The sequence below is a fragment of the Poromitra crassiceps genome (assembly GCF_964638095.1).
Source record: "Poromitra crassiceps genome assembly, chromosome: 3".
Lineage (NCBI taxonomy): Eukaryota > Metazoa > Chordata > Actinopteri > Beryciformes > Melamphaidae > Poromitra > Poromitra crassiceps.
The window spans coordinates 35,462,123-35,489,262 of NC_139625.1; the positions used below are offsets into that span (position 1 = coordinate 35,462,123).

Here is a 27,140-nt window from a genome sequence, read left to right on the forward strand (position 1 = left end):
TGTGTCAGAGTTTAGTCAATGAACTCTGCCGGAGTTGTTGGCCTACAGACTTGTTCAGTGTATGAATGGTGAATAGCGCTCTCTCTCTCTCTCTCTCTCTCTCTCTCTCTCTCTCTCTCTCTCTCTCTCTCTCTCTCTCTCTCTCTCTCTCCCACTGAGGTTAATGGGGTCATTCGCCCTGCAGAGGAAGTCCACATCTTGAAATCATTCAACCTAACTGATACGGGACAGCAGCCTCCAATGTCCTTCTCAACTTCATCAGAGAAAATACAGCCCATCTCAGGCTTCTCCTCATCACAAGATATAGCACTGCAATAAGTCTAGCCATGATTGCTAACAGTGGTCAGCCAGTATCTCAGTATGTAATGAACACTGGCAAACGTATCAAGAAAACACACTTCAAAGATCTTGGTAAATTGATGACAGCTGTCTATTCTCTGTAGTTTATGGTTGACTGTACCTTTTACACAATAGGCCTATTGAAACCTACAGTTCTGAAAAAGAGGACATTTTAGGGCTATGGCTGGGCTGAACTCACGTTTGATACTTAACGGGATGCTATGATAGCATTTATCATGATTCATTTCAAAGTCTTCCTCCAACCCCCACACCCTCTTTAACTATGTCATTACTTCCTTGTGGTGCGCGAGCGGCTCGCAAACTGCTCGCTGTGGTGCAACAATCACATCCAGCTGCCCAGAATGGGATTTGACATGTGTAGCCACTACACACACACACACACACACACACACACACACACACACACACACACACACACACACACACACACACACACACACACACACACACACACACACACACACACACACACACCATGATGCAACATCCACAAACCTACAAGCCAGGGTTGTGTGTACACACACACACACACACACACACACACACACACTACTCATGCATGTATGCTTGGGCACACATCAAAACTCGGGTCAAACGAATGAGGCAGGAACAGAAAGAAATTCAGAGCTTTTGGAATTATTTTTCTTTCTCCGTTAAGAAATTGGGTTTTTATTCCATTGGTATGTACTGAAATATACAAAACACTGACACCTGCCAATCCAGCGGCAACATAGACAGGAAAAAGGACACTGGGGAACACAACCATACTCCCAAAAACACACCATTAGAGCCAAGTAAAGAACTACCACAGTGTAGTACTGTACTATTCTGCTCCCACGTGAACCAAATGGTCCTCATACCCATTATCTACCATCTACTATGTCTCCTGTCTGTTGAAATAGACCAGACAATATAATGCACTGCAAGTAATGGCTTCCAATGGAAATGGACACCAATGTTTTTGTTCTGTTAAACACGGACTTTGACCGCCTCAGGAGATGCAACATAGATACTTAAGACAACTACAGAGCACCAAAACACATATTCCAGAAATGGAGTGCTTGAAAAGTCACATTCAAAAATACTGTGAAAGTAGTACATAAAAGGGTAAACAGAAACATGATGCTCAGTATACTAGAGTCCGTGTTCAAACCTGTACACGTTTCTGTTTACAGCCTCATGTTGAAACACTCATCATTGCTATTACCAACAGCTCAGGGTCACGGTCTTCTATCATTAAAGAAATTCACAATGGCAATAAAACAACCCCCAGCTTGGAAACACAGAGTTGAATGTGTTTTGTTGTTTGATTTTGATTCAAATGAATATATTTGCCAATATATTTCGTCATGGTCTGTTGGTCAATTTCTCAAGGGGAATGTTGAGAAAACCTGCACACTATTAGCTGCCATTTCACATTAATTCTTGCAAACTAACAGACAATATTTTGGCTAGTGAAGACCTATGTTTGGCTAGTGAAGACCTACTGTATGTTGGATGAAAATGCCTGTTGGGATGTTTTACAATAAATCAGGACAAAGCAGCTAATAGTTGTCGAGTTTAATCAGTTCAACACTCGACTCTGTCTTAAGACTGGATATCCGCACAAATCTGTGATCTCTACACATTGTTTAAGGGTCCATGTGATGTACAGTAGCAGCGAATAGTGTTTCTATTCCTCCTGTTATCAAACTGCTATGTTCAATGGTAATATAGTGCAAAACTCTACCACAATTACTAAATACATTAAAAAACATACACATAAACATGATAGTTCCAGTTTCATGCCAAAGGACAGCCTCACAAACAGTCTTGAAATGAGAAGTACATCAGTTTTGTCCAAAACCCATGCATTAATGCATTATTTACTCTCAATGGACATACTGTAGATCCCTTGTGAAAAGTGCCCTTTACTCCTGGGGTAAGTTCTCTCGTTCTGCTCTGCTCTCTCAGATACAGAGCAGAGGCATATTATTACTCATAATTACCCAAAATTGCATGTACAATAACTAAACTATTAAGTTCAACTAATGTATTTTCTTGCTTGTACGATTGTTCTTGGAAATGATCCAAACTTGAACAAATCCATGGAATGTTTTGATATGGCAAAAAGGAGGAAAGAACATCTCCCAACAGTCTTCCGATGCATTAGCGTGGCACACATCTCCACCTGCCTGCTCCTGGAGGCAGTGGTGCATCCAGCTACCAAGTCTGTCGGATTTCCCCCTGCAGAGCGACGCTCAATCTGGCCAGCTTGTCTCTTTTTCCACAACAGTTTTGGGGGGGGAAATCAACCGCTCCCAAAGGTCCGCGCAAAAAGTCCCTGCTACATTCCTAGTCCTAATTACACACGGTGTAGTGAGTCTCCTAGGCCACTAGGGGTCCTCTTCCATGTCATCCAGGTTGGGGGCCATGATGAAGTGTTTGGGGTAAACCAGGCTGTGCTCGTCGGCGTACTCCTCCCAGCGTGTGTCGTCGCTCTCGTGGGTGATGTAGCGCTCGCCCCGCCGCGTCTCAAACTCCCTGAGGTCCAGCCAGGTCTGGTAGTCCTGAGGAAAAGAGGAGTGAATATCGGAATGAATTCAGAGAGACTTCCCCACTTATAAGAGCCAGGAGTCATGATTATTGACTGTAGCGTTTTCCATTACTTTTTTTTAAGATTTTTTGGGTATTTTGCCTTTATTTGATAGGACAGTAGTAGTAGGCAGACAGGAAAGGTGGGGAGAGAGAGAGGGGATAACGTGGCAAAGGAGCACGGGTCGGATTCGAACCTGGGTCGACAGGTCTTTTTGGGTGTTTAAAGCTTAAAGACAAAACTTGCTAAAGTAGTCCCAAGGACCAACATTAATTTTACATTCATTCAGCTTAGGTGGTGCCCAAAACTGCTTGGGTTCTGCACCTATAGCCCTTTTCAGACATGCAGTGAACTCCTGAAGACATCCAGACGTTACTCGGATTGGGTTTATGTATGAACGCAAAGTCTGTTGTGAGCGCGGGGCCGCGCAAACGGATCTTAAAGGAGAATTTCGGTTTGTTTGAAGTGGGGTCCTATCAGCTAGTTGCATACACTAACTGAAATAGGTACAGTGTTCTCTGACGCTGAGCGCACTGTTTATCGAGACCCGGCACTCCAAGCAACAGCCTCCACAGCTCTGTCTCTCTACTACACGGGGCCAAGAACTAAAACGTAATTTAGTCCCCTAAAACAACGCCCACCTAAACAAATCGATATCTGTGTACATGCACGCTCTATTTTGACAATTTTCAGCGCTTTACTTTTCCGCCAAACAGCGGTCTCATTCGGCACTGCTTTTTCTCCCAACCGTACAACTACCGTATTCCTCCGCTAAACTCCTGCACAGAGCCGCAGCGCTGGATTACTCCGCAGATCAGCTGTTATTTTGGGTTATTTCTCCTGGCTTGTTAGTGAAGACACAACAAATAGAATACGAACGAAAATATGAGTGATTTTGATAGCGAGGACGATATGCCATTCACCTTGGTGACAAGAGGATACAATTATGAACCAGAGAGAGTAATATACAGAAGAGGAACTTTTGCAGAGTGAACAGGCAGAAAGAGAGATGCGAGGAACTGCCATAATATGCTGCCTAAATGCCGGGGTGTCCTGCAGACTTTTTTCACCATTCCCAGGATAAATTGGGGAAAATGTCCCAGACCAGAGAGGCCAGGTGACTTGTTGTCTCTAAAGTAAGTCAGTGTTTTATCTCTCTTCTAAGCCTTCCTGTTTTGTAAACCGCGGCGGCTCTGTGCTCTGTGCAGGAGTTTAGCGGAGGAATACGGTAGTTGTACGGTTGGGAGAAAAAGCAGTGCCGAATGAGACCGCTGTTTGGCGGAAAAGTAAAGCGCTGAAAATTGTCAAAATAGAGCGTGCATGTACACAGATATCGATTTGTTTAGGTGGGCATTGTTTTAGGGGACTAAATTACGTTTTAGTTCTTGGCCCCGTGTAGTAGAGAGACAGAGCTGTGGAGGCTGTTGTTTAGTGCTGGGTCTCGATCAGCTCAGCGTCAGAGAACACTGTACCTATTTCAGTTAGTGTATGCAACTAGCTGATAGGACCCCACTTCAAACAAACCGAAATTCTCCTTTAACCACCCAAGCCCCTTAGTACTATGTCCGTGTTGCTGGCAGAGCGGCTCATGTTTGAATACTACAGCATAATGTCCAGAGCAAGCGAGTGGGCAGATGGATGACTTTGGGATTGCTTCTATTGCACGAGCATGTCCCGTTATATATATATATATATATATTTATTTATATATTTATATATATTATACATGAGCATGTCCCGTTATATTGTTTTTTTACAAACCATTCATGTTCATGCATATTCCCGTGCGATTTCATTTCATGTAAGGATAGTTATGTGGCTGGATTATTTGGAAGAGAAAACGTCAAATTGGTGAGTAAACAACAAAGAGTTGAATGGTTTCTTTTCCTCCCGGTCTGCCTGTCTCATGGTGAAAATGCAACAAGAAGATGATAGTGTTATATTATATATTCCAGAGATAACTTTTGTGGGGAGAAATACATTGAAAACGGGTCAGATATGCCTTGAATGCAGCATTTAACGTTAGCAGCCCATCTTTTTGGTACATCACAAGCCCACGTTGTCTAACCCTATCGCCAGAATAATGCATTGAAGGTTAGGAGGGGGGAATTGCTTTTTGTAAAATATAGCTGATGTATTGTCTACATTGAAAAATGTAATTAAAAGACTGTCTCGCATAAACACTGCGATTTCCTACTAACGTTACATCATGCCCTGCACTCTCTAATCAGGCGTCGCCCCTCAGCCAAACCACACGGAAGACTTCCTCACGTGAAAACAAATGACAACATGTATGAAAGGGTCATTTCAGCAAATGTCCGCAATTCAATGGACATAGTCCAGACTTAATTTGTGAAAGTTATAATTGTAGGGAAAACCCTGGACTGGGAATAACTGGGGTGAAATGGTAAAATAGTGAGAAAATAGAAAGATATTTCACCTGTAACCAGGGATGACTGAGCGACTTGTCCACACTGTACCTCTTCCTCATCTTTACTTGGAGAAGGTTGTTGATCAGATCTGTGGCTGTGGGGGAAATCAATGTTTCATGAATCAACTTCTGACAATACATCATCTTATACAGAGAGCAACATCACAAAGTCACTTTTAAACAGGCATGGCTCTTCAAGCAGTGCATGTCACCATGTCACAGTAGACACACAGCATAAGGTGAAAACTGGCGCTGCATACTGTATCAATAAACAGAGTTAAGGTTTAGCGTTGGTTAGCTCACAAAAAAAAATAGCGTCTCTCTTGTTAGTTCAACACAGTAAAATCTTTCACACTGTATGTGGGGGGCTGCAGCTTTGGCAGCCTGGGAGATTTGGTAGGGTTTCACCTGAACCACAGACAAGTCAAAAGAAATGTCAGAGGGCCCAGACGCGTAGGTGGGGAGGACAGCTCTCAGAAAGCATGTCTGAGTATCAGTTTGAGACGAATCGCTGCAACATCACAGCCAAGCAGTGTTGAAGTAAATATCCACCCAGCAGATCAGATCAAGCACTGGCAAATCCCTGGCTATTTCTCTCAAGAAGGGGAACAAAGAAACAAGGTATGCTGCTCTATATCCTCTTACCCTCTGCGGAGATGTCCTTCCAGGGCGTAGGGGGGTACATGAAGGCAGCATTCTGGATCTGGTCATTAATGTCCTCGTCCTCGTTAAAAGGGAAGGTCCCGCTCAAGCTGACGTACACGATGACCCCCACCGACCACATGTCCAGGGAGCGGTTGTAGCCTTTGCTGCGCAGGACCTCCGGGGCCAGGTAGGCCGGCGTGCCCACCACCGACCGCCTGAACGACTTCTCACCAATGATACGGGCAAAGCCAAAGTCACACAGCTTTACCTGCAGTAAGGCAGAGAAATGACATACACACTTAGAAATCTGAACACATTTACTATGTGTGAACTGCAGCAATACACACACATATAGACATAGAACACACAAACACACACACAGATGCACACAACACATGCCTGAACGCACACAGCCAACTTTTTACCTGAGGAAAAGGCTCTGCGGAGGCCAGTAGTACATTTTCCGGCTTCAAGTCACAGTGAACAATGTTTTTGAAGTGCAGATGTCTCAAGGCCACCAGGATCTGTTGCAAAAGTCAAAAAGGCCAGATGTAGCTCAAAACCCCACTGACAATCTTATAAACTCCATCGTCTAAATGTTATAATGTATATAACATATGGTGTAAACAGAGTAATGTTTGTATAATCTATGCAGTATAATCTATGGTGCGGCCATATGGAAAATAACAGTAGTATAAGCACTCTAATGCCTTTAAATACTTCCATCTTGACCAGTACCTTCCCATAAGGACATATGATCTCATCTATATTCACTAGGCCTGGCATAAGCTAGCGTAGCACGCATGTCTGGCTATGGCCCTCTACCAAAACCACAGTGCGCCTGGCTCCCTGTTCTGACCCGGGCTTTGACAGAAGGCTTCCCGGGCCACATCAGAGCCGGGCCCGCCGCAGCTAATGGGGCCGTTGTTAATGGCCCTGCTCCTGTTTGGGACCCGGGACCCGCCGAGGCTCAGGGGGCTGCCGCTCCTCTAATCAGGCCACAAAGCCACCAGCGCACTGCAGGCTATAATCCACAGGCAGGGAGGAGGCCGTGATGCCATGCAGACCCATCCCGTAAACAATTCGCCCCAATCAGCCCACCACAAGAATAAACAGGCCCCAGGGCAGAGACAGACAGAGGCTTACGCTAGGCTTAAGCTAACACACCCCAAAAAACAGAGGGAAGGAGACAGGGAGAGGGAGGCAATGCTGGAAAACAAAGGGACAAAACAAACAAAACCAAAAGCTAGCAAGAGGTAAAGCAAGACGTAAATTAAGTTCAGATTCCTAACAGTCCCACGGTGCATTTGTGATGATGACATATAGACCAGATGAATTAGCAATTTAATGAGTGTCAGGAAACTTGGCGTGCTAAGGTTAGCAACTGAGCTAACATGACAAATGGTTTATAGCAGGGGTTTACAAAGTCTGAGACTGTGGGCCTCCCCCCAGACAAAGCTTGGGAAAAGGTGCTCCCCTCGCTCAATTCCTGGATGATGATTATGTTATTTGATCCCATAAACAATAGCCAAGATAGCCAGATATTAATATTTGATCAGACTACAGCAAATACATAAAAAGGTCTGTCTAAAGGCATTATTAGTTTCTGACTCTGGGAAAGTGGGAAAAGTAAAATTCTGCAAAACTACTGTATCTCTGAACTATCTCTTTAACCAAATCACTTTAGGCTATTCTATGTGATCTCCTTTTGATAACTAATGTAATTTTCACTTCCATTGACTAAATGTTCCCTGAAACGGCTAGAAGCCCCACTGGGGAGGCCTGCCCCCCACTTTGAAAGCCTCTGGCTTATAGCATTTTACAAATATCAGTATTTTCTAATAAAGCATATTGTACTACACATACATCACAATATTGAAGCAGTCCATGCAAAGTAATAGACAAGGAAAGACAGAAAGACTTGAAGGTAAATAAAAAAGAGGAAAGACAGAAAGAGATGGAGAGAAGCAGAGAGAAGAGAGTTTGAGCTGTCAGACCTGTGTGACGAGGAACTTGGTGATTCGTTCAGGCAGCTTGCTCTTCTCGCTGGACAGGATCATCTCCAGCATGTCGCCATGGAGCTTCTCCATGACAACAAACACCCGCTCCGGAGTCTCAAACATGCACTCCAAGTTGACGATGCCTGGGTGATGCAGGTTCTGAGGAGAAGCAGGTAAAGACATCTTATCAGGTCTCAACCAACTTTGGAGCAGTGAGAACGCAACGGAACAACGATTACACACATGCTATAGTTTGTTTTAATGTTGTGCAATCAATCATTCTGTCCTGTCCAGTCAAGTCAAGTCAAAGTTTATTTATAAAGCACATTTACACAACCACAGTTGACCAAAGTGCTGGACAGGTTGCACACATCAAATAGAAACAACAGTTAATAGAAATCATAAAAGAGCAATAAACATAGTAAAGGAATTGGCACAACAGAATATAAAAGTAAAATCGGGAGTGTCAGAGCTCAGCTCGAATCAAACGCTAACGAGAAGAGGTGAGTCTTCAGCAGCGACTTAAAAACGTCAGGGGTCTGCGCAGTTCTTACGTGAACAGGCAAGCTGTTCCAGAGAGTGGGGGCAGCCACCGTAAAGGCACGGTCGCCCCTAGTTTCAAGTCTGGATCTAGGCACATCTAAGAGCATGGTGTTTTTTTATCTCAGTGTTCTAGGTGGAGTGTGATGGTGCAGGAGATCAACTAAATAAGCAGGCTCAAGCCCATTTAAGGCCTTAAATACAATTAGCAAGATTTTAAAATCAATCATGTAGCGGACAGGAAGCCAGTGTAGGGAGGCCAATACTGGAGTTATGTGCTCTCGCTTTCTTTTTCCAGTTAAAAGCCGTGCTGCAGCATTCTGCACCAGCTGCAGACGACGTAAAGACGTCTGCATGGATGACTCTCTCTCAGTCTTTTGTGGAGAGATAGCCGTTTACTTTGGCTAGCACTCTTAACTGAAAGAAGCTGGATTTGACAACAGAACTAATCTGTTTATCACATTTAAAAGAGCTGTCAAAGAACACACCAAGGTTCTTAACAGATGAGTGATTGTAAGCAGCTAGAGGGCCAAGAGTACCAACACATTTATCCAAACCGTCAGGTCGTCTGTAACAGTAGCTGTCACTTTCTGTAATGGTCCAATGTTTGTTGTTGTTGGAGTGTGTTCATTATTACCTGTAAAATGGCCACCTCATTCCTTAGCTGGCTCTCCTGCTTGGTAGGAAATCTCATCTTGTCAATCACCTTGATGGCCACATCTCTGCCACTCTTTCTGTGTTTGCCTAAAATATGAAGGGGCATGTTTGTAATGAGTAGATGTGAGATATCTCAAAATCATAATCAAATCTACAGGAGCATCATTCATATCAAATGTATGTGCTAGCCTAGCATATGAAATAAAACACTAGGCATACGTACCTCCATACACAATGCCAAACTGGCCTGATCCCAGCACCTCATCAGAGAAGATCTGGTACACCGAGGCGATATCCTGCACACACATCATTTGCACCAGTTACTTGATTCTATTTGACTCGTGCTGGTAATATTCTGGTTATTTTTCCATGCTGACATTGCCTATGTTACATCATCAACAGTCCAGGATAAATGTTGCTCTTATTCAAAGTGTTTTTCTGGCATTGCCAAATAGCTCACTTTCACTCAATGAAGAAGTGGAACCCAGCTGAAAATCCCTTTGACCAAAAATGTGTCTGCAACTTCCCTAATTGTGCCGTATAAAAACATGCAATGGCGATTTTAGTAAAGAAGCACGGGATAGAGTTTCTAACTTTGACCACAACAGCTCTCCTAATGACGTATGAATGCATGCATGCACAGGCGATGCTGGGAAGTTGTGCAACAGCATCTTAAGAAAAAGAGAGGGAAAAAAAGAAGCCCACTCACTCACCACATTCTCCTGGATCTGGCAGTTGGACACAGATATGCTGATGGACAGCTCTTCTGGAAGGGAAAAACACATGATGTTTCCAGTTATTCAACAACTGTAAATGCCACATTACCAAGGCATAAAGCAGCCAGTGAATCCTTAAGTAATCGTAGGCAGAGGCGCATTGCTCACATACTTGTCTTTTTTTCACAACCTTCAAGCTTATCACAGCTGCTTGCAATAAGCCACATCACCACATAATGAAGCATTTTATTACACAATAAACTGGGTATAAAATTGATTTGGGAAGTTATGTGTGACTAAATAGGGCATGTATTGCATTTCATAATTAGGATTATGGACTGGCTCTTGAGCTAATACTCAGTCACAAGATCTCCATGACTCTGTGTACTTAGCCGATGAATGGAAAGACAGCTACAGAGTGCAATCTGGTTTGATCATTTCAAAGTACGGTATTTCATTTCATCTTGGAAAAACAAGCACTGATTTTGAATGCATGCATTTGTCAAATTCATTGCATTATGCTAGTTGCAGACACACATATCTATCTTCCTTTAGAATGCATGAAGTTGATCTACATTTTAATCTTTGAGCGACTGTGACTGAGTGCGCTGTCCCTCGTTCGCTCATCCCATGCCCACGCTTCAAATCCTCTGCTGCTAAAGAGCTCCACCTTCATGTGGATCTCTCATCTACAAATGAATTTCATCAGCAAAGAGCCTTGAATGAGCGGCACATGGGCTCAGAAATAATCCTGTCTAATCTGCATCACACTTCAGGTGAGAGGTAAGTGAAATGACAATCACCAGTCACCAGCCTCATCATCAACATCATTATCATCAGCATCACCATCTTCCTCATCTCTGGTTGATTGTTTGATGGAGGAGTGTATGGTGGCTGTTAAGGATCAAGCTACATTTCATCTTTTTGATGGCGATGTGAGAGGAAACCAATAACACCTGTACCCTGACCACAACCACTCAAGCTCAGTTTCACCTCAGTTCATATGTCCCTGCTGTCACCTGCCTCACCTGCTGTGACCTGAGCTGGAGACGCTAATGTTACAAGTCATGACTGTAAGAGGAAACGCACACTGTTATATGAGCCAATGTCAGTCAGTTCACTGATGCATATTATACACAATAACATATAGCTTTTGTGCATTGAGAAAAACAGCCTTTTTCTCAGACAGATATCCAGTCAATTTTATTTTTACAATGCAATTTAAACTACTTTCATGGGCCCAAAGGCTCATAACTCAGCACATAAAGCTCCATGTAAACTTCAAATTTAAGTGAAACATTACATTTTGAGTTTACATGGTCCTTCATGTGCTGAGTAAGTTTCATCATCTTTGAAACACATAAAAAATTCTATTGAGAAATTGTTGTTGTTTTTCTTCCAAAAAAGCAGATTTCTTTCTCAGTTACTTAGTTACACCCAGAAACATACTGATACTTTTACACAGAACCCTATTCCACTAAAGCGAACATAGTGACACAGCTTTTAGAGAGTCACGCCATCTCCAAACAGCAGCATCAGAAGAGTGTAATGAGTACTCACTGTGGTCCTTGCCTTGGCCGGCAGCGCTGGCCACACTGGGCTGGGGGGTGACAGGCATCAGGGCCTGTCTGATGGCCTTCTCCCAGCCCTGGGCCACCTCCAGGCCCACTCCTGAGGCAGCCAGGGCCGGGCTGTGGTAGTGGCTGCCATTGTTCTCCCCTACGTAGTAGACCATGGTGGCCGTGATGATCTCAAAACAGTGCGGGTTGCTGCCCTGCGCCAGGTTACTGTAGTCTCTGGACTGTTCTACCTGCAGGATCTCAGACAGAGGGATCTCCTGTGGAGGCGGGAACAAGAGGGGCATTAAAAACCACAGCCAATCAAAGAACTCTTCAATCAATTGAAGAGTTCATTTCAAAAATGCTAACATTTCTATATTAGTCTAAAAAATGTTATGTATGTAGAATATTAGGGGGGGAGTTAATTGAATTCAATATTTCTAAAATACATTTACAATACAAACATGTCTGTAAATGTGTTATTATCAACCAGGTACTTCAAGTTACTTACTTTTAAACATTTGCATAATCTATTTCAATATTGTGCTATTGACCATTTGAAATCAAACTCTTCAATTGCAATATTCAATCACCAATGTCAACAAACAAGAAACAATGCAGAACAAAAGAAAAATACCAGACTTCATTGTTACAACATAACATGACAGAAAGACCTTCTTCTGTGCAGCAACAACAACAGCACTAAGCCCACACTCAGACTACACCCCTGCCTGGCACAGGTACCTACTCCACACTCCAAAATGTCCAAAGTCTCCCCGCTCAGGTCCAAGTCCGACAGTGTAATCATCAGCACAGTCCCAGGTCTAACGTTCTCTCTCTCTCACTCCTCTCTCTCTGTCTTAAAAGAACATTACACTCAGAAAGGATAGTTGAGCACACTTTAAAAGTCCCCCTTCCTCTCCTAACTCACTGTCAAATCAAAGAAAGGAGGGAGAGTAGAAAAAAAAATTACTGAGAGGTTGTAGCCAATGGGGGCTTGCAGAGGCGCACGCTGTCCCCTCCGCGTGGCTCACCACAGAGTATCAGATGAAGTGCTTGTGGTTAGCGGGCCCGGGTCACGTGAGCGGGCCCTGTGGCGGCTGAAGCGCTCTGTTTCCCTGATTACAAGGCAGGACCTGCCAGAGGCCCCATCTGAGCACGAGCCGCTGGCGCTACCGCTACCGCTAGCCGCCGAGACGAAAGACACGGCAACTACTGTTCCACGGAGTAGTGTGTGTGTCTCGTGTGGGTGCACACTTAAGTGTGACAGGACTCAATCTGGCAGAGACAGAGAGAAGCCCCTATACCCCATAAAAGGTTCTTCAGAGAAAGCCACAAGTACAGGGGTCTCATCTTCAAACGGGGAGCCGTTATGGCTTCCAAATGGAGAAAATGGCTGCCATGCCTAGCAGGCGAGCCGCCACGCGACCACCACCACTAATCAGATTGGAGGTATGAAGAAAAAAGGGGAGAGGGGAGGACAGTAGCCACACGCTGATGAGCAGCGAGCCAGAAACTGAAGAGACGAAAAGGAAACGTCCAAGATAGAAGGTTTCCTGGAGGCCTTCAGAGAACCACCACTGTCTGTTTGAAGACAATCTCTGATCTCTGAGAAGAAATACCTGAAAGAATATTTTCGTCCCCGAATGCACTTAATAATAAACATGTCCTAGAAAATCCGCTCACATCATCTATCATGGCCAAAGATCAGACTCCCTGGTCTATACTCTCATGCAACAGACTCCCTGGTCTATACTCTCATGCAACAGACTCCCTGGTCTATACTCTCATGCAACAGACTCCCTGGTCTATACTCTCATGCAACAGACTCCCTGGTCTATACTCTCATGCAACAGACTCCCTGGTCTATACTCTCATGCAACAGACTCCCTGGTCTATACTCTCATGCAACAGACTCCCTGGTCTATACTCTCATGCAACAGACTCCCTGGTCTATACTCGCATGCAACAGACTCCCTGGTCTATACTCTCATGCAACAGACTCCCTGGTCTATACTCTCATGCAACAGGCTGGTCTATACTCTCATGCAACAGGCTGGTCTATACTCTCATGCAACAGACTCCCTGGTCTATACTCTCATGCAACAGACTCCCTGGCCTATACTCTCATGCAACAGACTCCCTGGTCTATACTCTCATGCAACAGACTCCCTGGCCTATACTCTCATGCAACAGACTCCCTGGTCTATACTCTCATGCAACAGACTCCCTGGCCTATACTCTCATGCAACAGACTCCCTGGTCTATACTCTCATGCAACAGACTCCCTGGTCTATACTCTCATGCAACAGACTCCCTGGCCTATACTCTCATGCAACAGACTCCCTGGTCTATACTCTCATGCAACAGACTCCCTGGTCTATACTCTCATGCAACAGACTCCCTGGTCTATACTCTCATGCAACAGACTCCCTGGTCTATACTCTCATGCAACAGACTCCCTGGTCTATACTCTCATGCAACAGACTCCCTGGTCTATACTCTCATGCAACAGGCTGGTCTATACTCTCATGCAACAGACTCCCTGGTCTATACTCTCATGCAACAGACTCCCTGGTCTATACTCTCATGCAACAGACTCCCTGGTCTATACTCTCATGCAACAGACTCCCTGGTCTATACTCTCATGCAACAGACTCCCTGGTCTATACTCTCATGCAACAGGCTGGTCTATACTCTCATGCAACAGGCTGGTCTATACTCTCATGCAACAGACTCCCTGGTCTATACTCTCATGCAACAGACTCCCTGGCCTATACTCTCATGCAACAGACTCCCTGGTCTATACTCTCATGCAACAGACTCCCTGGTCTATACTCTCATGCAACAGACTCCCTGGCCTATACTCTCATGCAACAGACTCCCTGGTCTATACTCTCATGCAACAGACTCCCTGGCCTATACTCTCATGCAACAGACTCCCTGGTCTATACTCTCATGCAACAGACTCCCTGGTCTATACTCTCATGCAACAGACTCCCTGGCCTATACTCTCATGCAACAGACTCCCTGGTCTATACTCTCATGCAACAGACTCCCTGGTCTATACTCTCATGCAACAGACTCCCTGGTCTATACTCTCATGCAACAGACTCCCTGGTCTATACTCTCATGCAACAGACTCCCTGGTCTATACTCTCATGCAACAGACTCCCTGGTCTATACTCTCATGCAACAGACTCCCTGGTCTATACTCTCATGCAACAGACTCCCTGGTCTATACTCTCATGCAACAGACTCCCTGGTCTATACTCTCATGCAACAGACTCCCTGGTCTATACTCTCATGCAACAGACTCCCTGGTCTATACTCTCATGCAACAGGCTGGTCTATACTCTCATGCAACAGGCACGAAAGGAGCATGGAAAGAAGGCATTTACAGCTAGCCTTCAATTAGTCTTCTGAATGTCTTAAACGTAACCGAGTGGCAAGTTGATAGTAAAGTAGCACATAAAGCTGCCAGTAAACACACCCTGAGGAGTCAGTGCCCGCTGACGTTTACCCGCCAAGGCTCCGGCAGCAAGGGGACGCAGGGCGTGTCGACGCGTAGGGGAAGGGGTACTGCTCTCTCAGTCTTAACTTCAGTATTGTAAGATGGAGAAGCTAGGGATGTACCCTGATTATCAGCACGCCATTGCTATTGGATGATAAAGGCTTGAAAATGAAATATTGGCACAAACATTTCTGTCGATGCCAATAAAATTATGCTTTAATTATTGATTATTTATTTGTTTTGCAGCTTGTGAAATTGGTCAAATTTGCCCTGGTTGTGGTGGCTATTGTCAGGATGGTCTGAGGGAGAGCATCATCCAAGCCTGTTTAAGTAGGATGAATTTTACAGTTTTCCTGAAAATGTTACATATTAAAAAAAATAGGGGATGTTTTACATAATCTAAGTTGAAGGAGTTTTCTTATTTTGCTCAGTGAATGTGTACATTATGAAAAGTATTGTATTTATGTCTGCATCTGCCAGTGGGCCATCATGATAAGAGTAGACATAATAATGTGTTGATTCCACTACAGGAGAGACTTGATGTTCTCTGAAACTAGGTGCAGCTGCCTACAAACCCACCTGACACATTATGTGCTGGATCTCACATAAAACACCATCCCACTCTGTCATTTCTGACCACAACCCAAGGAGGTGTCAAAAGTCTCAGCATACACAAAGCAATGTGAACAATAAAACCCCCCCCCACACACCCTATACACACACACACACACACACACACACACACACACACACACACACACACACACACACACACACACACACACACACACACACACACACACACACACACACACATACACACACAAACACACACAAACACACCCACATGCATGGAAAGGCACATGTGGAAGTCTTTACCTTGTAAGCTGTGCCTCCCTCCCTCCCTTGCCCGGTCCCCAGTGTGTAATCACAGTGCTATTAAGCCCCTGTAATGAGTGACTATATGGCGCTGGCACAGAGTGGGAAGTGTCACACACTCTTTATACACCCGCTCTCTGCCACGACTCATACATCACAATCATGATGCAAATTCATAGTTTGAAATGAATACGATTATGCGGTGAAGGCTGATTTCAACTCAAGATTCAATCGAAAACTCAAATAGACCCAGTAGCTTTCAGGCAGATCAGCTTTGAATGTCCTGTCATCTGCTGGTGACAACACGGTGGCTAAAGATAGCACTCTGTGCAGAGGAGAGCCAGGCTGCAGAGCGCTCCTTTCACTCTGTGCAGAGAGCCAGGCTGCAGAATGCTCCTTTCACTCTGTGCAGAGGAGAGCCAGGCTGCAGAATGCTCCTTTCACTCTGTGCAGAGGAGAGCCAGGCTGCAGAGCGCTCCTTTCACTCTGTGCAGAGGAGAGCCAGGCTGCAGAGCGCTCCTTTCACTCTGTGCAGAGGAGAGCCAGGCTGCAGAGCGCTCCTTTCACTCTGTGCAGAGGAGAGCCAGGCTGCAGAGCGCTCCTTTCACTCTGTGCAGAGGAGAGCCAGGCTGCAGAGCGCTCCTTTCACTCTGTGCAGAGGAGAGCCAGGCTTCAGAGTGCTCCTTTCACTCTGTGCAGAGGAGAGCCAGGCTTCAGAGTGCTCCTTTCACTCTGTGCAGAGGAGAGCCAGGCTTCAGAGGGCTCCTTTCACTCTGTGCAGAGGAGAGCCAGGCTTCAGAGTGCTCCTTTCACTCTGTGCAGAGGAGAGCCAGGCTGCAGAGCACTCCTTTCACTCTGTGCAGAGGAGAGCCAGGCTGCAGAGCGCTCCTTTCACTCTGTGCAGAGGAGAGCCAGGCTGCAGAGCACTCCTTTCACTCTGTGCAGAGAGCCAGGCTGCAGAATGCTCCTTTCACTCTGTGCAGAGGAGAGCCAGGCTGCAGAGCACTCCTTTCACTCTGTGCAGAGAGCCAGGCTGCAGAGCGCTCCTTTCACTCTGTGCAGAGGAGAGCCAGGCTGCAGAGCGCTCCTTTCACTCTGTGCAGAGGAGAGCCAGGCTGCAGAACGCTCCTTTCACTCTGTGCAGAGGAGAGCCAGGCTGCAGAGCGCTCCTTTCACTCTGTGCAGAGGAGAGCCAGGCTGCAGAGCGCTCCTTTCACTCTGTGCAGAGGAGAGCCAGGCTGCAGAGCGCTCCTTTCACTCTGTACAGAGGTGAGCCAGGCTTCAGAGCACTCCTTTCACTCTGTGCAGAGGAGAGCCAGGCTTCAGAGCGCTCCTTTCACTCTGTGCAGAGGTGAGCCAGGCTGCAGAGCACTCCTTTCACTCTGTGCAGAGGAGAGCCAGGCTTCAGAGTGCTCCTTTCACTCTGTGCAGAGGAGAGCCAGGCTTCAGAGTGCTCCTTTCACTCTGTGCAGAGGAGAGCCAGGCTTCAGAGTGCTCCTTTCACTCTGTGCAGAGGAGAGCCAGGCTTCAGAGTGCTCCTTTCACTCTGTGCAGAGGAGAGCCAGGCTTCAGAGCGCTCCTTTCCCTCTGTGCAGAGGAGAGCCAGGCTTCAGCGTGGAAAACCACAGGGGAAATTACAGTGGGCTGAAGTCACCTCAGGGTAGACTACAGTTGCAACACAGCCCCCGGCCTTACTCACCTTATTTACATAAACACCTCCAATAATTATGACAATATCTGAATGTGGCTGTGAGAAATGGGGCACTTAAAAATGACTTCAAACGATAGAAAATAAAGTAACAAAAATAACAGTGTCAGAATGTTTGATTTGTAAAAAAGGGGGTACATTTTCAGTGTTATGGGGATTTTATGAGGAAAGTTATGGATATTATTCACTCTGGACTCAAGAAGGAATCTGCTGCCAGGCATCCGGGTAGTGGGTCGCAGGTTTGAGCCCCTGGCTTGATCGGGCGTCCATACAGGGAGAATTGGCTGTGTCTGTAGGGGGGAAGCTGGATTAAGGGTATGTGTCTTGGTCGCTGCACTAGTGCCTCCTCTGGTCTGGCCTGTTTGGGGGAGGGGAACTGAGGGGACCAATGCGCTATATCCTGCAGGTGAAACTCCTTGCTGTCAGATGAAAAGAAGCAGCTGGCGACTGCACATGTATTGGAGGAAGCATGTGCTAGCTAGGGGCACTTTACATGAGGACGGTTTCCTATGGAAACGGGGAATTATTTTATCGTTAGTGCCTCCCTTTTAGACGGCGACGGCAAATTCGCGCTTAGGAAATGACACATTTTGGAACCACCCTCCAGAGTGAAATTGTTTGACACGCTTCCCACTGAGGGCTCCATGTAATTGCTTTGGAACGGCACATTTCAGAAACTCTGATGTGCCTGCACACGTGACACACGCCATAGCCGTGCGCGAGTTGGCAACCAAATAAAACGTCAGTATGAATGAAGTTTGGCAACATTCAGAATTAAGCTACACTGCGGCCAACTTCAGTTACATGTTCAGAACGTTACTGCTGCGAGGAGCCGATGGCTGTACCCGGTCGGCATTTAACGTTAGTTACAAAAGCACGTCGACAGTGTTTTCTCATGCCAGTAGCCTACAGTAGGGTTTGACAGATCGCAGTCAGCGCTCCCGGTCCTCGCTGCTCGTTAAAGATTTTCAAATAGGCGTTATTCTGATAAACTGGTCAGATATATGTTACATTCTCACCCGACAAATATTAAAACTTTAACAGTTTGGGGGTTTTTTTAGCTTGAAAAAAGCTTTTTGGCAAGTCTAAATGACTGCGGAAAGCGTACTCTACTTCCGCGTTTAAAACCGGAAAGACGATTACGAAATTACGTCATGCAGAAAGCGTCCTTGTATGGGCAAAGAATAAGGTGATCACACTGCCACCTAGTGACCTGGCATGTACATTACGGCGTTTTAAAAATTCAACAGCGCTCATGTAAACAGGGAGAAGGTGTGAAGGAAAAGGTGTGAAGGAAGCGCTATTGTGTCGTTTCTTTCAGAAAGTGTCCTCGTGTAAATAAAGGGCCCCTAGTCTACAACTCTCCCCAGATCAGCAGAGGGGGTGGAGCAATGACCGGAACATTAGGGGGAATTGGCCAAGTACCATTGGGGAGAAAATGGGAGAAAAATCCGAACAAGAAGAAAAAAAGAGGGAATCTGCTGATATTGTGAATGACTTTTCAATGAAAATGTGTGTTTGGGTGCAGAACATGTTTTCTTAGAGATGATAACAGAGCCTTATTCTTACTTTATAGAACTTGGCTCCAGTGTCATTCTGGAACAGACTCAGACTCTTGCTGTCAAGTCTCCAGTAATGTCTCTTCCGCTGCGGGGGGGGGGGGGGGGGGGGCAAACACAGAGTTAGTCCAAATGATGAAACATACTTTATATACAGCTCTAAAATGGCATTTATACAGAAAAATACAGCCTGTGCAGAAGTCAACACATGTGAGCACTGAGCAGCTTCAGAGAAGGACTGTAAGCTAACCACAGCACAGTTCAGATGGGAGTCCTGTGTGTTATCAGTCTTACCAGGTTGTCCCTGCTGCTGTAGTGAACCATCCATCCCTCCTTCACCACAGTGGAGCTCCGCCTCTTGGTGTGTTTGATGGACTGGACCACCCGCATCAGAGGGATGTTGCTGCTGGTGGAGGGGCTGAACACATGCACACACACACACACACACACACACACACACACACACACACACACACACCATGTCATTAATCAACATTTCTCTTAAACATTCACCAACACTCTTAGAGCTCTCACTAGTAAAGAACAAAACAAAAAAACTAGTAAATAATATGGTACATTTTCATATAAATACATTTCTGTTTTTCTATTCACTATCGCCAATGGATATAACACAATACTACTGAATTCAGCTTTTACATTTGCTGTTCTAAACACACACTGTCTCTGGTAGTCGTTTCCCGCTAGCAGTTTCCCAGGAACAATTCTTTGGTGCACAGGAAGTGATGCGTTTTATGCTTCCGGCAGCAGCAACAGAATACACAGAAGAATGGTGTAGTTAGCATGAGCAATGATAGCCACCATGGCTGAACAGACAAAGAAAAGAGCGCCACCTACAGAAACTCAAACTGCCTCAACAGAACATCCAACATCACACTGTTTGAGTGATGTGTGGGAGGTGCAGTGGAGAAACACCAAAGCATTGAGCACTTGACACCAAAACAAGAAATGTGCAGATGAACCCTAACCACATTATCATTCCATTATGACCTCATTTGACACATGAACAAGGTGAACATCTCTTCATACCTAATAGCCTTGATGGGCTCCTCGTCCTTCTCTCTGTCCAGGAAGGGAGAGTCCAGGTAGAACATCTTCTCATCGGGGGTGGAGGGTTCTTCTGGGTCATCCAGCCCTCTGCTACCATCTATATCACTACTGTCCACCTCCATAGTATCCATGGTGCTGTCTGAGTCTGGGCCAGGGCTGGCCGGTTCTACACATGCACATAAAGAGTATAGCTGTAAATCTCCATCATAATCATTTACTGTTGTCACTATGAAACGATCATAAACATCTTTTGTTGTCACTATGAAACAAATGCAGGAAATCAAAGGCACCTGCATGGGACTTACCTCCATTGAACACCACCTCCCCCAAACAGTCTCTTGGTACCTTGGAAGCACATCGCTTATGACAGTTGAATCTGCAATCTGGTAGAAAACGACAATAATATTTAAAGCATACATGCAAGTTCAAGAACCACAAACGAACAACTTGACATGACAAAATACAGTAAGAAATCCACTATTTGAAAAGGGGCGGGAAGACTAATGATCATTAATGTTGTCGCTGGGTAAAGGTCAGCTCTTTTAAGTCCCAGGCAGACGTCTCACTTTAACTTGGATTTGGAAATGATGCGTAATGCTAATTGGTGCTGATATGATCCAAAATGAACATTGTTTTTGGAACAAAGGCTTCATACGAAGGCCCACCTTTACACTGCATGCCCTGGCGAAAGAGCCCCTTGAGCAGCCGCTTGCAGAACTGGCAGATGGTGGGCCGGGTGTAGGTGTGGATGGCAAAGGTGTGCGGCACCTTGACCCGGCCCAGTACCATCTTCTCCATCCAGATGGGCCTGCCGCTCCACGACAGGATCCGCTTCCCTGCCTCCTGGTGGGAGCGCTGCTGCAGGGGGTGGAGGAAGAGGGAAGAGGGGAAGAATTAACAAAGGTATGGAGGAAGGAGAAGGAGAGGACAAAAATGAAGGCATGAGGGCCTCAGAGGGAGCATCTTGAGTGATGGGGAAAGACAGAATGAATAATTATATTATGGCAGTAGAAGAGAGAGAAATCAGTGGAAAAGTGGATAAGAATATAACTCGCTAGCACGCCTTCACATCGTTTACACAATCCCAGTGGTCTACACTAAGTTATTGGATTTGTCATGTCCTACCACATATGAGTGGTTAGTTGAGTTCCCATTTCATATGGATGAAGATAGCAGTCTGGCAGCTCCTGACAGAAGTGGGTATCTTGGTAGACTAGAGGGTACTCAGCCAACTAGTGACTAGATACTGTATCTATAAACTTACTCCAGTGGACTTTTAATTTGATTAGCCTAATTGCATTTCCTGATGACCAAAACTGTTTGATAAGACTATCCACCAAGCTGAATTCAATGCTCTGAATCTGGGGGATTTCACACAAGATTTGCCGGGGGGGGGGGGGGGGGGGGGGGGGGGGGGGGGGCGGGGGGTGTCAAATTTATGGTTTTATAAACAATAAACCAGTGTGCAGCGTGTAGATAGATTGCCTACCATTATTGTCCAATCCACTTTGATTCAAATCTGAACATGAAGATTAGGTCAAAACTAGCTCTCCAGTAAGGTCATTATATCATTGGATGAAGAAGAAAATCATCACATCGAATCATCACATCTTCCACCTTCATTCAAAGAGGGAATAATGTTGCTCAACAATAATATTCAAAAACCTTAAAATTCCAACTCTTCAAACTTTTCACAATGTTCTTTGCATAGTATTGGGTTTGTGCATTTCTATATAAGCCTATGTTTCTGAGGAATGGTTCCATTCCACAAATCAGAACTCACCTCGTCCAGGACGACCACGGCATTTTCGGCTGGCACTGGCCGGGGGATAGAGAGGGAGGGCCCAGGCAGTGAGACATTGGACAACCGCCTCTTCTTGACACCAGTACAGTTATTGGGGATCTTAAAGGCACAACGCTTGTGGTAGTTTAGCCCACATCCTAAAACATGGAAACATACAGGAGAACATCAGCCACAAAGATAGTGCTACAGACTACATCAATCTGTTGTAGTTTGTGAAAGAAAATAGTAAAAGAGTAATGGCACCAGGTATGAAGAACACATTTTTATTCTGCAAAACAGCCACAAGATGGAAGCCTTGAGGCAGGAGAATGTATGACTGTGAATGTTTTACTGGTGGATAAATCAACTACTTAAATCAAGTAAGTTTAAATTAAGTAAGACTCTGAGTGGGCTTCAAATGCTGCCTAACGACACGAAAATGAAAGAGCATAAAGCAAATCTGATCCAATGATGACAAAAAATGAAAGGCGAGCCGACGTTCCTTAATTCCACTGGGATCTGAATGTCAAGTATTTCACTGGCCACAGTGTAGCCACAGTGCCCAGACCAGCTCCTTCTACTGTTCGCCCAGACCAGCTCTTTCTCCTGTTCTGTTCGCTTCTATATCTCCCTGATACATACTTGAGGTTGGGGATGTGGTGTGTGTGTGTGTGTGTGTGTGTGTGTGTGTGTGTGTGTGTGTGTGTGTGTGTGTGTGTGTGTGTGTGTGTGTGTGTGTGTGTGTGTGTGTGTGTGTGTGTGTGTGTGTGTGTGCACACGTGCATGTGTATTCTCACCTTCACATTTGAGCCCCTGACGGACAAGACCCCATAGCATCTCCCCACAGTAGTCACAGAAGGTGGGGGCCTTGTAGGAGTGGACATAGAGGGCATGGGGTCGGATCTGGAAGTCTTCGACCGTGGCGAGAGCTAGAAACAACACACAACTGATGTAACCAAAAGTTGGCAAACGCAAAGCGAGTATGGAAACAGCGGTAAAGCAAACTGAGGGAGGAGAACAGATGATAAATTAAACCGTGACAAAAAGACAAGAACAGAGCAGCCATTTAGCAGATATTTGGTAATTGTGCAACAATGAAGAGGTTTTGTATACAGTTTTGTCATATATCAAATGTATATGGTACTGTAGGCAAATTGCAATATCAGTGTATTTAAGCTTGTGTGAGGAAATTATTATATTTATGATGATGATATGATACAATCAGATAAACTAAGAGGAGGACCCTCTCTGGAAGCGCTCCAGTACAAACACACTTCCCCCTCCATGTGTGTTATAGCCTTTACTGTTTCAGAGGGCATCATGTACAGTAGACTGCACAATCTGCACAAAAAATAAATTCCGAATTCTGATAAATCATATTCCAATTATATTGACAGATATTGCGATTCAATATGAGTGACGATTTTAGTGGTAATGGTAATTTTTGCATTTCATTTTCACTTGGGGGAAAATGTAAACATTATGATGTGATTTTTACTGGGCTCTGTACCAAACAAGCATGTTCCCAAGCATGTGTGGAGAATATGATTGGTAGGCCGGGGCATCTCTGTATCACCACAATGCTTCATTTAATGCTATGTTGTGACACATTTGACCTCTGTCAAACTATTGTAGCTCCTATTACGATTTTGATCATATTTTTGATTAATTGTGCAGCCCTAATCTACAGTGATAAAGACTTCAATTTCATCATCCCTGGTATCAGAGAGACATTAGGCACTACGATGTTGACCGTAATATATCATCCCAGCTTTGAAAATAGAAAAATAGGGATTAAATCCTCTAGAGTTGTGGATCTCTGTCTCTCTCTCTTTTGCTCCATCTGCTGTTTTGTGTCAAGCAGCCACATTGAGCTCATTGTTGGAGGAGAGAGTGTGTCCATCACGCTGGTGACTCATCAAAGATGTGAGGAAGAGTCAAAGAGACGACCAAACCTATCTGTGTGATTAGCAAGTGTGCGCTGCATCGTCCCTGTGCAATCATTCATGTGCTCGCAGGCTGAAGGCTGACCAACAAGGGAATGGTTAACTTTAACACTTGGGTTTAGCTGGAAGGCCTGTGCAGTGGTGATGGTGATGTCATAGTCTGTGTGTGTGTGTGTGTGTGCGCGTGAGTGCGCGCGTGCGTGCGCGCGCACGCGTGTGTGTGTGTGTGTGTGTGTGTGTGTGTGTGTGTGTGTGCGTGTGCGTGCGTGTTTGAGTGTGTGTGTGTGTGTGCGTGTGTGTGTGTGTGTGTGTGCGTGTGCGTGCGTGTTTGAGTGTGTGTGTGTGTGTGTGTGTTTATTCCTTTCCTGTGAGGTGATTCAACTCATTTTGTGTTGGACAACTGAAGGCATTCTCAGCTGCTGTTGCTGTGACGAGACGCAGACTCGAACAACAACAAATATGACATCGGTCTCAAAAACAAAGCAAGATTGTCTTTGCTGAGAGTCCCCACATGCTCGACACGGAGACAACAGAGGAAAAACAGCATTGTTTACGAGAGAAAACGATTGAAGATTTGATGAAAGGGAGAAAAAAGCCTTTAGATGTCACAGAAGTGCTCACAGGCAGTAAGTAGAGAGCCAGTCGCACCAAGCCCAACTGGACTTGTAGTTTGCCAAAAGACTGAGACATTACCAAAGGCTGAACACAGAGAAGCAAAGTTGTTAGTTCAATAATGATACTGTAGCATATTCACTGAAGAGAAAACACAAAGGACAAAGACAATCATACAGGTTGATACAACAAGCATCTTCAAAGGTGTGCTTCAATTCCCACTTAACATCTATGAATCTATTATTTATCACATTGACGACTTCACTGCATTTACTGCCAGTCAAATGAACGGACCCGGTGTTATATTCTATTATACAACAGTTAGGTCCGGTTGAGCAATTTGATTGGAGGCGTTCCATGCGTGCTGATATACAGTATAACAGCATGGGAGGCTTCACTGTGTATCATCCTCCACTTCATAGCTGTTTTAATAATAACAGACTAGGCTGCATTTATACAGCATTCACACCTTAGTAGGGACAGAGATATGGATACTACATATGACCTTAATTATAACGGTAAGCTGAAATCATCTGTGCTAACCTCTGGGGCGTCATGCAAGCCAAACTCCTGAGGGGGCAACGCACAATTTTTGTCTGGTTTTCTAAAATGTTGACCGTTTGATGCCAGATTTAGAGGAATATCTCATTTAAGGGTTAGAGTTAGACTGTTGTGATGTCATTATTAATAGCGTATATTTATTTAGAGATTTTTGTCAATTATTCTTGCTGGTATGGTTATTACTTATTAGCTTAGTCACTCACTTCTACACTAGCTTCTACATTGCTGCCACTTTTCTTGAAATATAGCTAAAGCTTGCTTCACCCAAAATGTTATTCACATAAAAAGACTATATCCCGATTCCACAATGCTAATTATTTTAGAGAACTGCATCTTGGCCTGGAGACATCAAATGGAATTCAGTGTTTTGCTAACAACAGTATGACAGCTCACTGCCATAACAGCTCTACATGACATGTAAACAACTTGATTGAGGGATGGCTAACATTACAATGCTAACTTTAGCTGCCTGGTACAAGTAGCCAACTAACTTGCTCTGCAAACTATGCCTATAATAACTAACAGCATTTCATTTTCACATGCATGACGCTTCTGGCTAACCTCAAAGTAGCTATTGTTAGCTTAGCTAGCCTATGGTGCAAACACACTGGAAACGGAAGAGATACCGCGTGTAAATTCAGCTCGAGCAGGAGCCTGGCCATTCACACCAGAAGCGGTCTGTTTTGCTCCGCGCCGCCGCCGGCCACAACTTGGACTGACTTCCTGCCTGGCTGCACACAATCGCTCGTGGCTCGCGTCAAAAATAGACCAGACGCAGAAACTATCGCTGCAGGCCGCGAGCCGCCCACGCTGCACGGCGGCCGGTGTGACCGGTCTAACCTGTTAACAAGGATGCCGAAATGAAACTGCCTGCACTTCCAGGCGCTTTGCCTCGCTTCCGTTTCCTGTGTGTTTGCGAAGTTACAGTCGGGAAACTGCAGGCAGAAAGTTTCCCTGTTGCTTGGCAATCCTGGGGGAACCGTTTTTGTTGGCAGAGACAAACAGACAAAAATCATTGTTTGTCTCAAATTACGTAAAACAATATTACTATTATTTGATGAATAGCTTTGTATAAAAGCAATATCCCACTTGAGGTTGTGTTACTGTATATCAGCACATCTGTGATTATCTCTGATGGAATCACAGCCATACTGATATACAGAACAACAGCACTTCCTCTCGTGTGATATTGCTTAGTCATCACAGAGAGCCTAATACATGGATGGATTCTCTCATTAGAAAGCCTTGCATGCCAAAAACATCTCCCACCCTGCCATGTCACATGGGACACTGTGGTGCAATTTTCGGGGGAATTCATATTCATGCACAACTTCCAATAAAAGAAATGATCACATCTGAGGAGACTTGGGCCATGTCTTTTTCCATTTCAGAGAAATATGGTGGCTATTGGGTGAAGGGTGCAGCTTGGGTTCGACTTCAAAGTGGAGAAAGAACTCAAGCAAGTCACATGGCATGGGGGCAAGTCACATGGCATGGGGGCGAGCACAGCTCCCTGGCACAGACACATGAAAGGCGGCATTCATCAGCCTTTTCACACACGTCTGCAAAACAACTGGCTGCCTCCTAGCAGTCGCAGCTTTATATAATGGCCGTCGTGTTAATTAGCACCAAACAGCGCCGAACATCAACTCAGCGCCTTGTTTTTCACGGCACTTCCCACAAGCGGAGAGGCTCCAATGAATGTGCTATCTGTTTGCTCTGAGGGACCAACTTTCCAGTATGGAGGCCACGCGTTTCCATCTGACAAAAACAAGTTATATGGCAAACAGAAGGCATTGTAAAATATCAATTTCACGCTGCGAGTTGTGTCGAACAAGGACCTTGTGAAAATGGGTGGGAAAGCGAGCGAAAAACAGAACAAAGGGACAGTTGGTCAGGCCAAGGCTCAAATCTCATGGGCCGAGATGGCCTGTGCAGTGTCCACTCTGTGTCCACAGGGCCGCCCTGCACATCACAGCGTGTTTACACTCCGTGGGTCCACTACAATCACTTACTGCAGGAAAAAC

General features: G+C 45.2%; 1 protein-coding gene across 2 annotated transcripts in view; it reads right to left on the minus strand.

The window, feature by feature from the left end:
* Positions 1-996: 996 nt before the first annotated feature.
* Positions 997-27,140, minus strand: part of prkd3 (protein kinase D3) — a 73,756-nt gene continuing 47,612 nt past the window's right edge. Inside the window, exons 3-18 of one of the 2 annotated variants that reach the window (XM_083632862.1) lie at positions 22,792-22,923; positions 21,995-22,152; positions 20,877-21,069; positions 20,517-20,594; positions 20,191-20,377; positions 19,438-19,561; positions 19,154-19,231; positions 11,485-11,761; positions 9,922-9,974; positions 9,432-9,504; positions 9,189-9,295; positions 8,009-8,170; positions 6,437-6,535; positions 6,012-6,279; positions 5,376-5,461; positions 997-2,909 (exon numbers count right to left, since the gene is read on the minus strand). In XM_083632862.1, coding sequence (XP_083488988.1) covers positions 2,736-2,909; positions 5,376-5,461; positions 6,012-6,279; positions 6,437-6,535; positions 8,009-8,170; positions 9,189-9,295; positions 9,432-9,504; positions 9,922-9,974; positions 11,485-11,761; positions 19,154-19,231; positions 19,438-19,561; positions 20,191-20,377; positions 20,517-20,594; positions 20,877-21,069; positions 21,995-22,152; positions 22,792-22,923 — 2,249 coding nt within the window. In that variant the 3' untranslated portion in view covers positions 997-2,735. The remainder of the gene's footprint in view (positions 2,910-5,375; positions 5,462-6,011; positions 6,280-6,436; positions 6,536-8,008; positions 8,171-9,188; positions 9,296-9,431; positions 9,505-9,921; positions 9,975-11,484; positions 11,762-19,153; positions 19,232-19,437; positions 19,562-20,190; positions 20,378-20,516; positions 20,595-20,876; positions 21,070-21,994; positions 22,153-22,791; positions 22,924-27,140) is intronic. The other variant, XM_083632861.1, reaches the window with a different exon arrangement.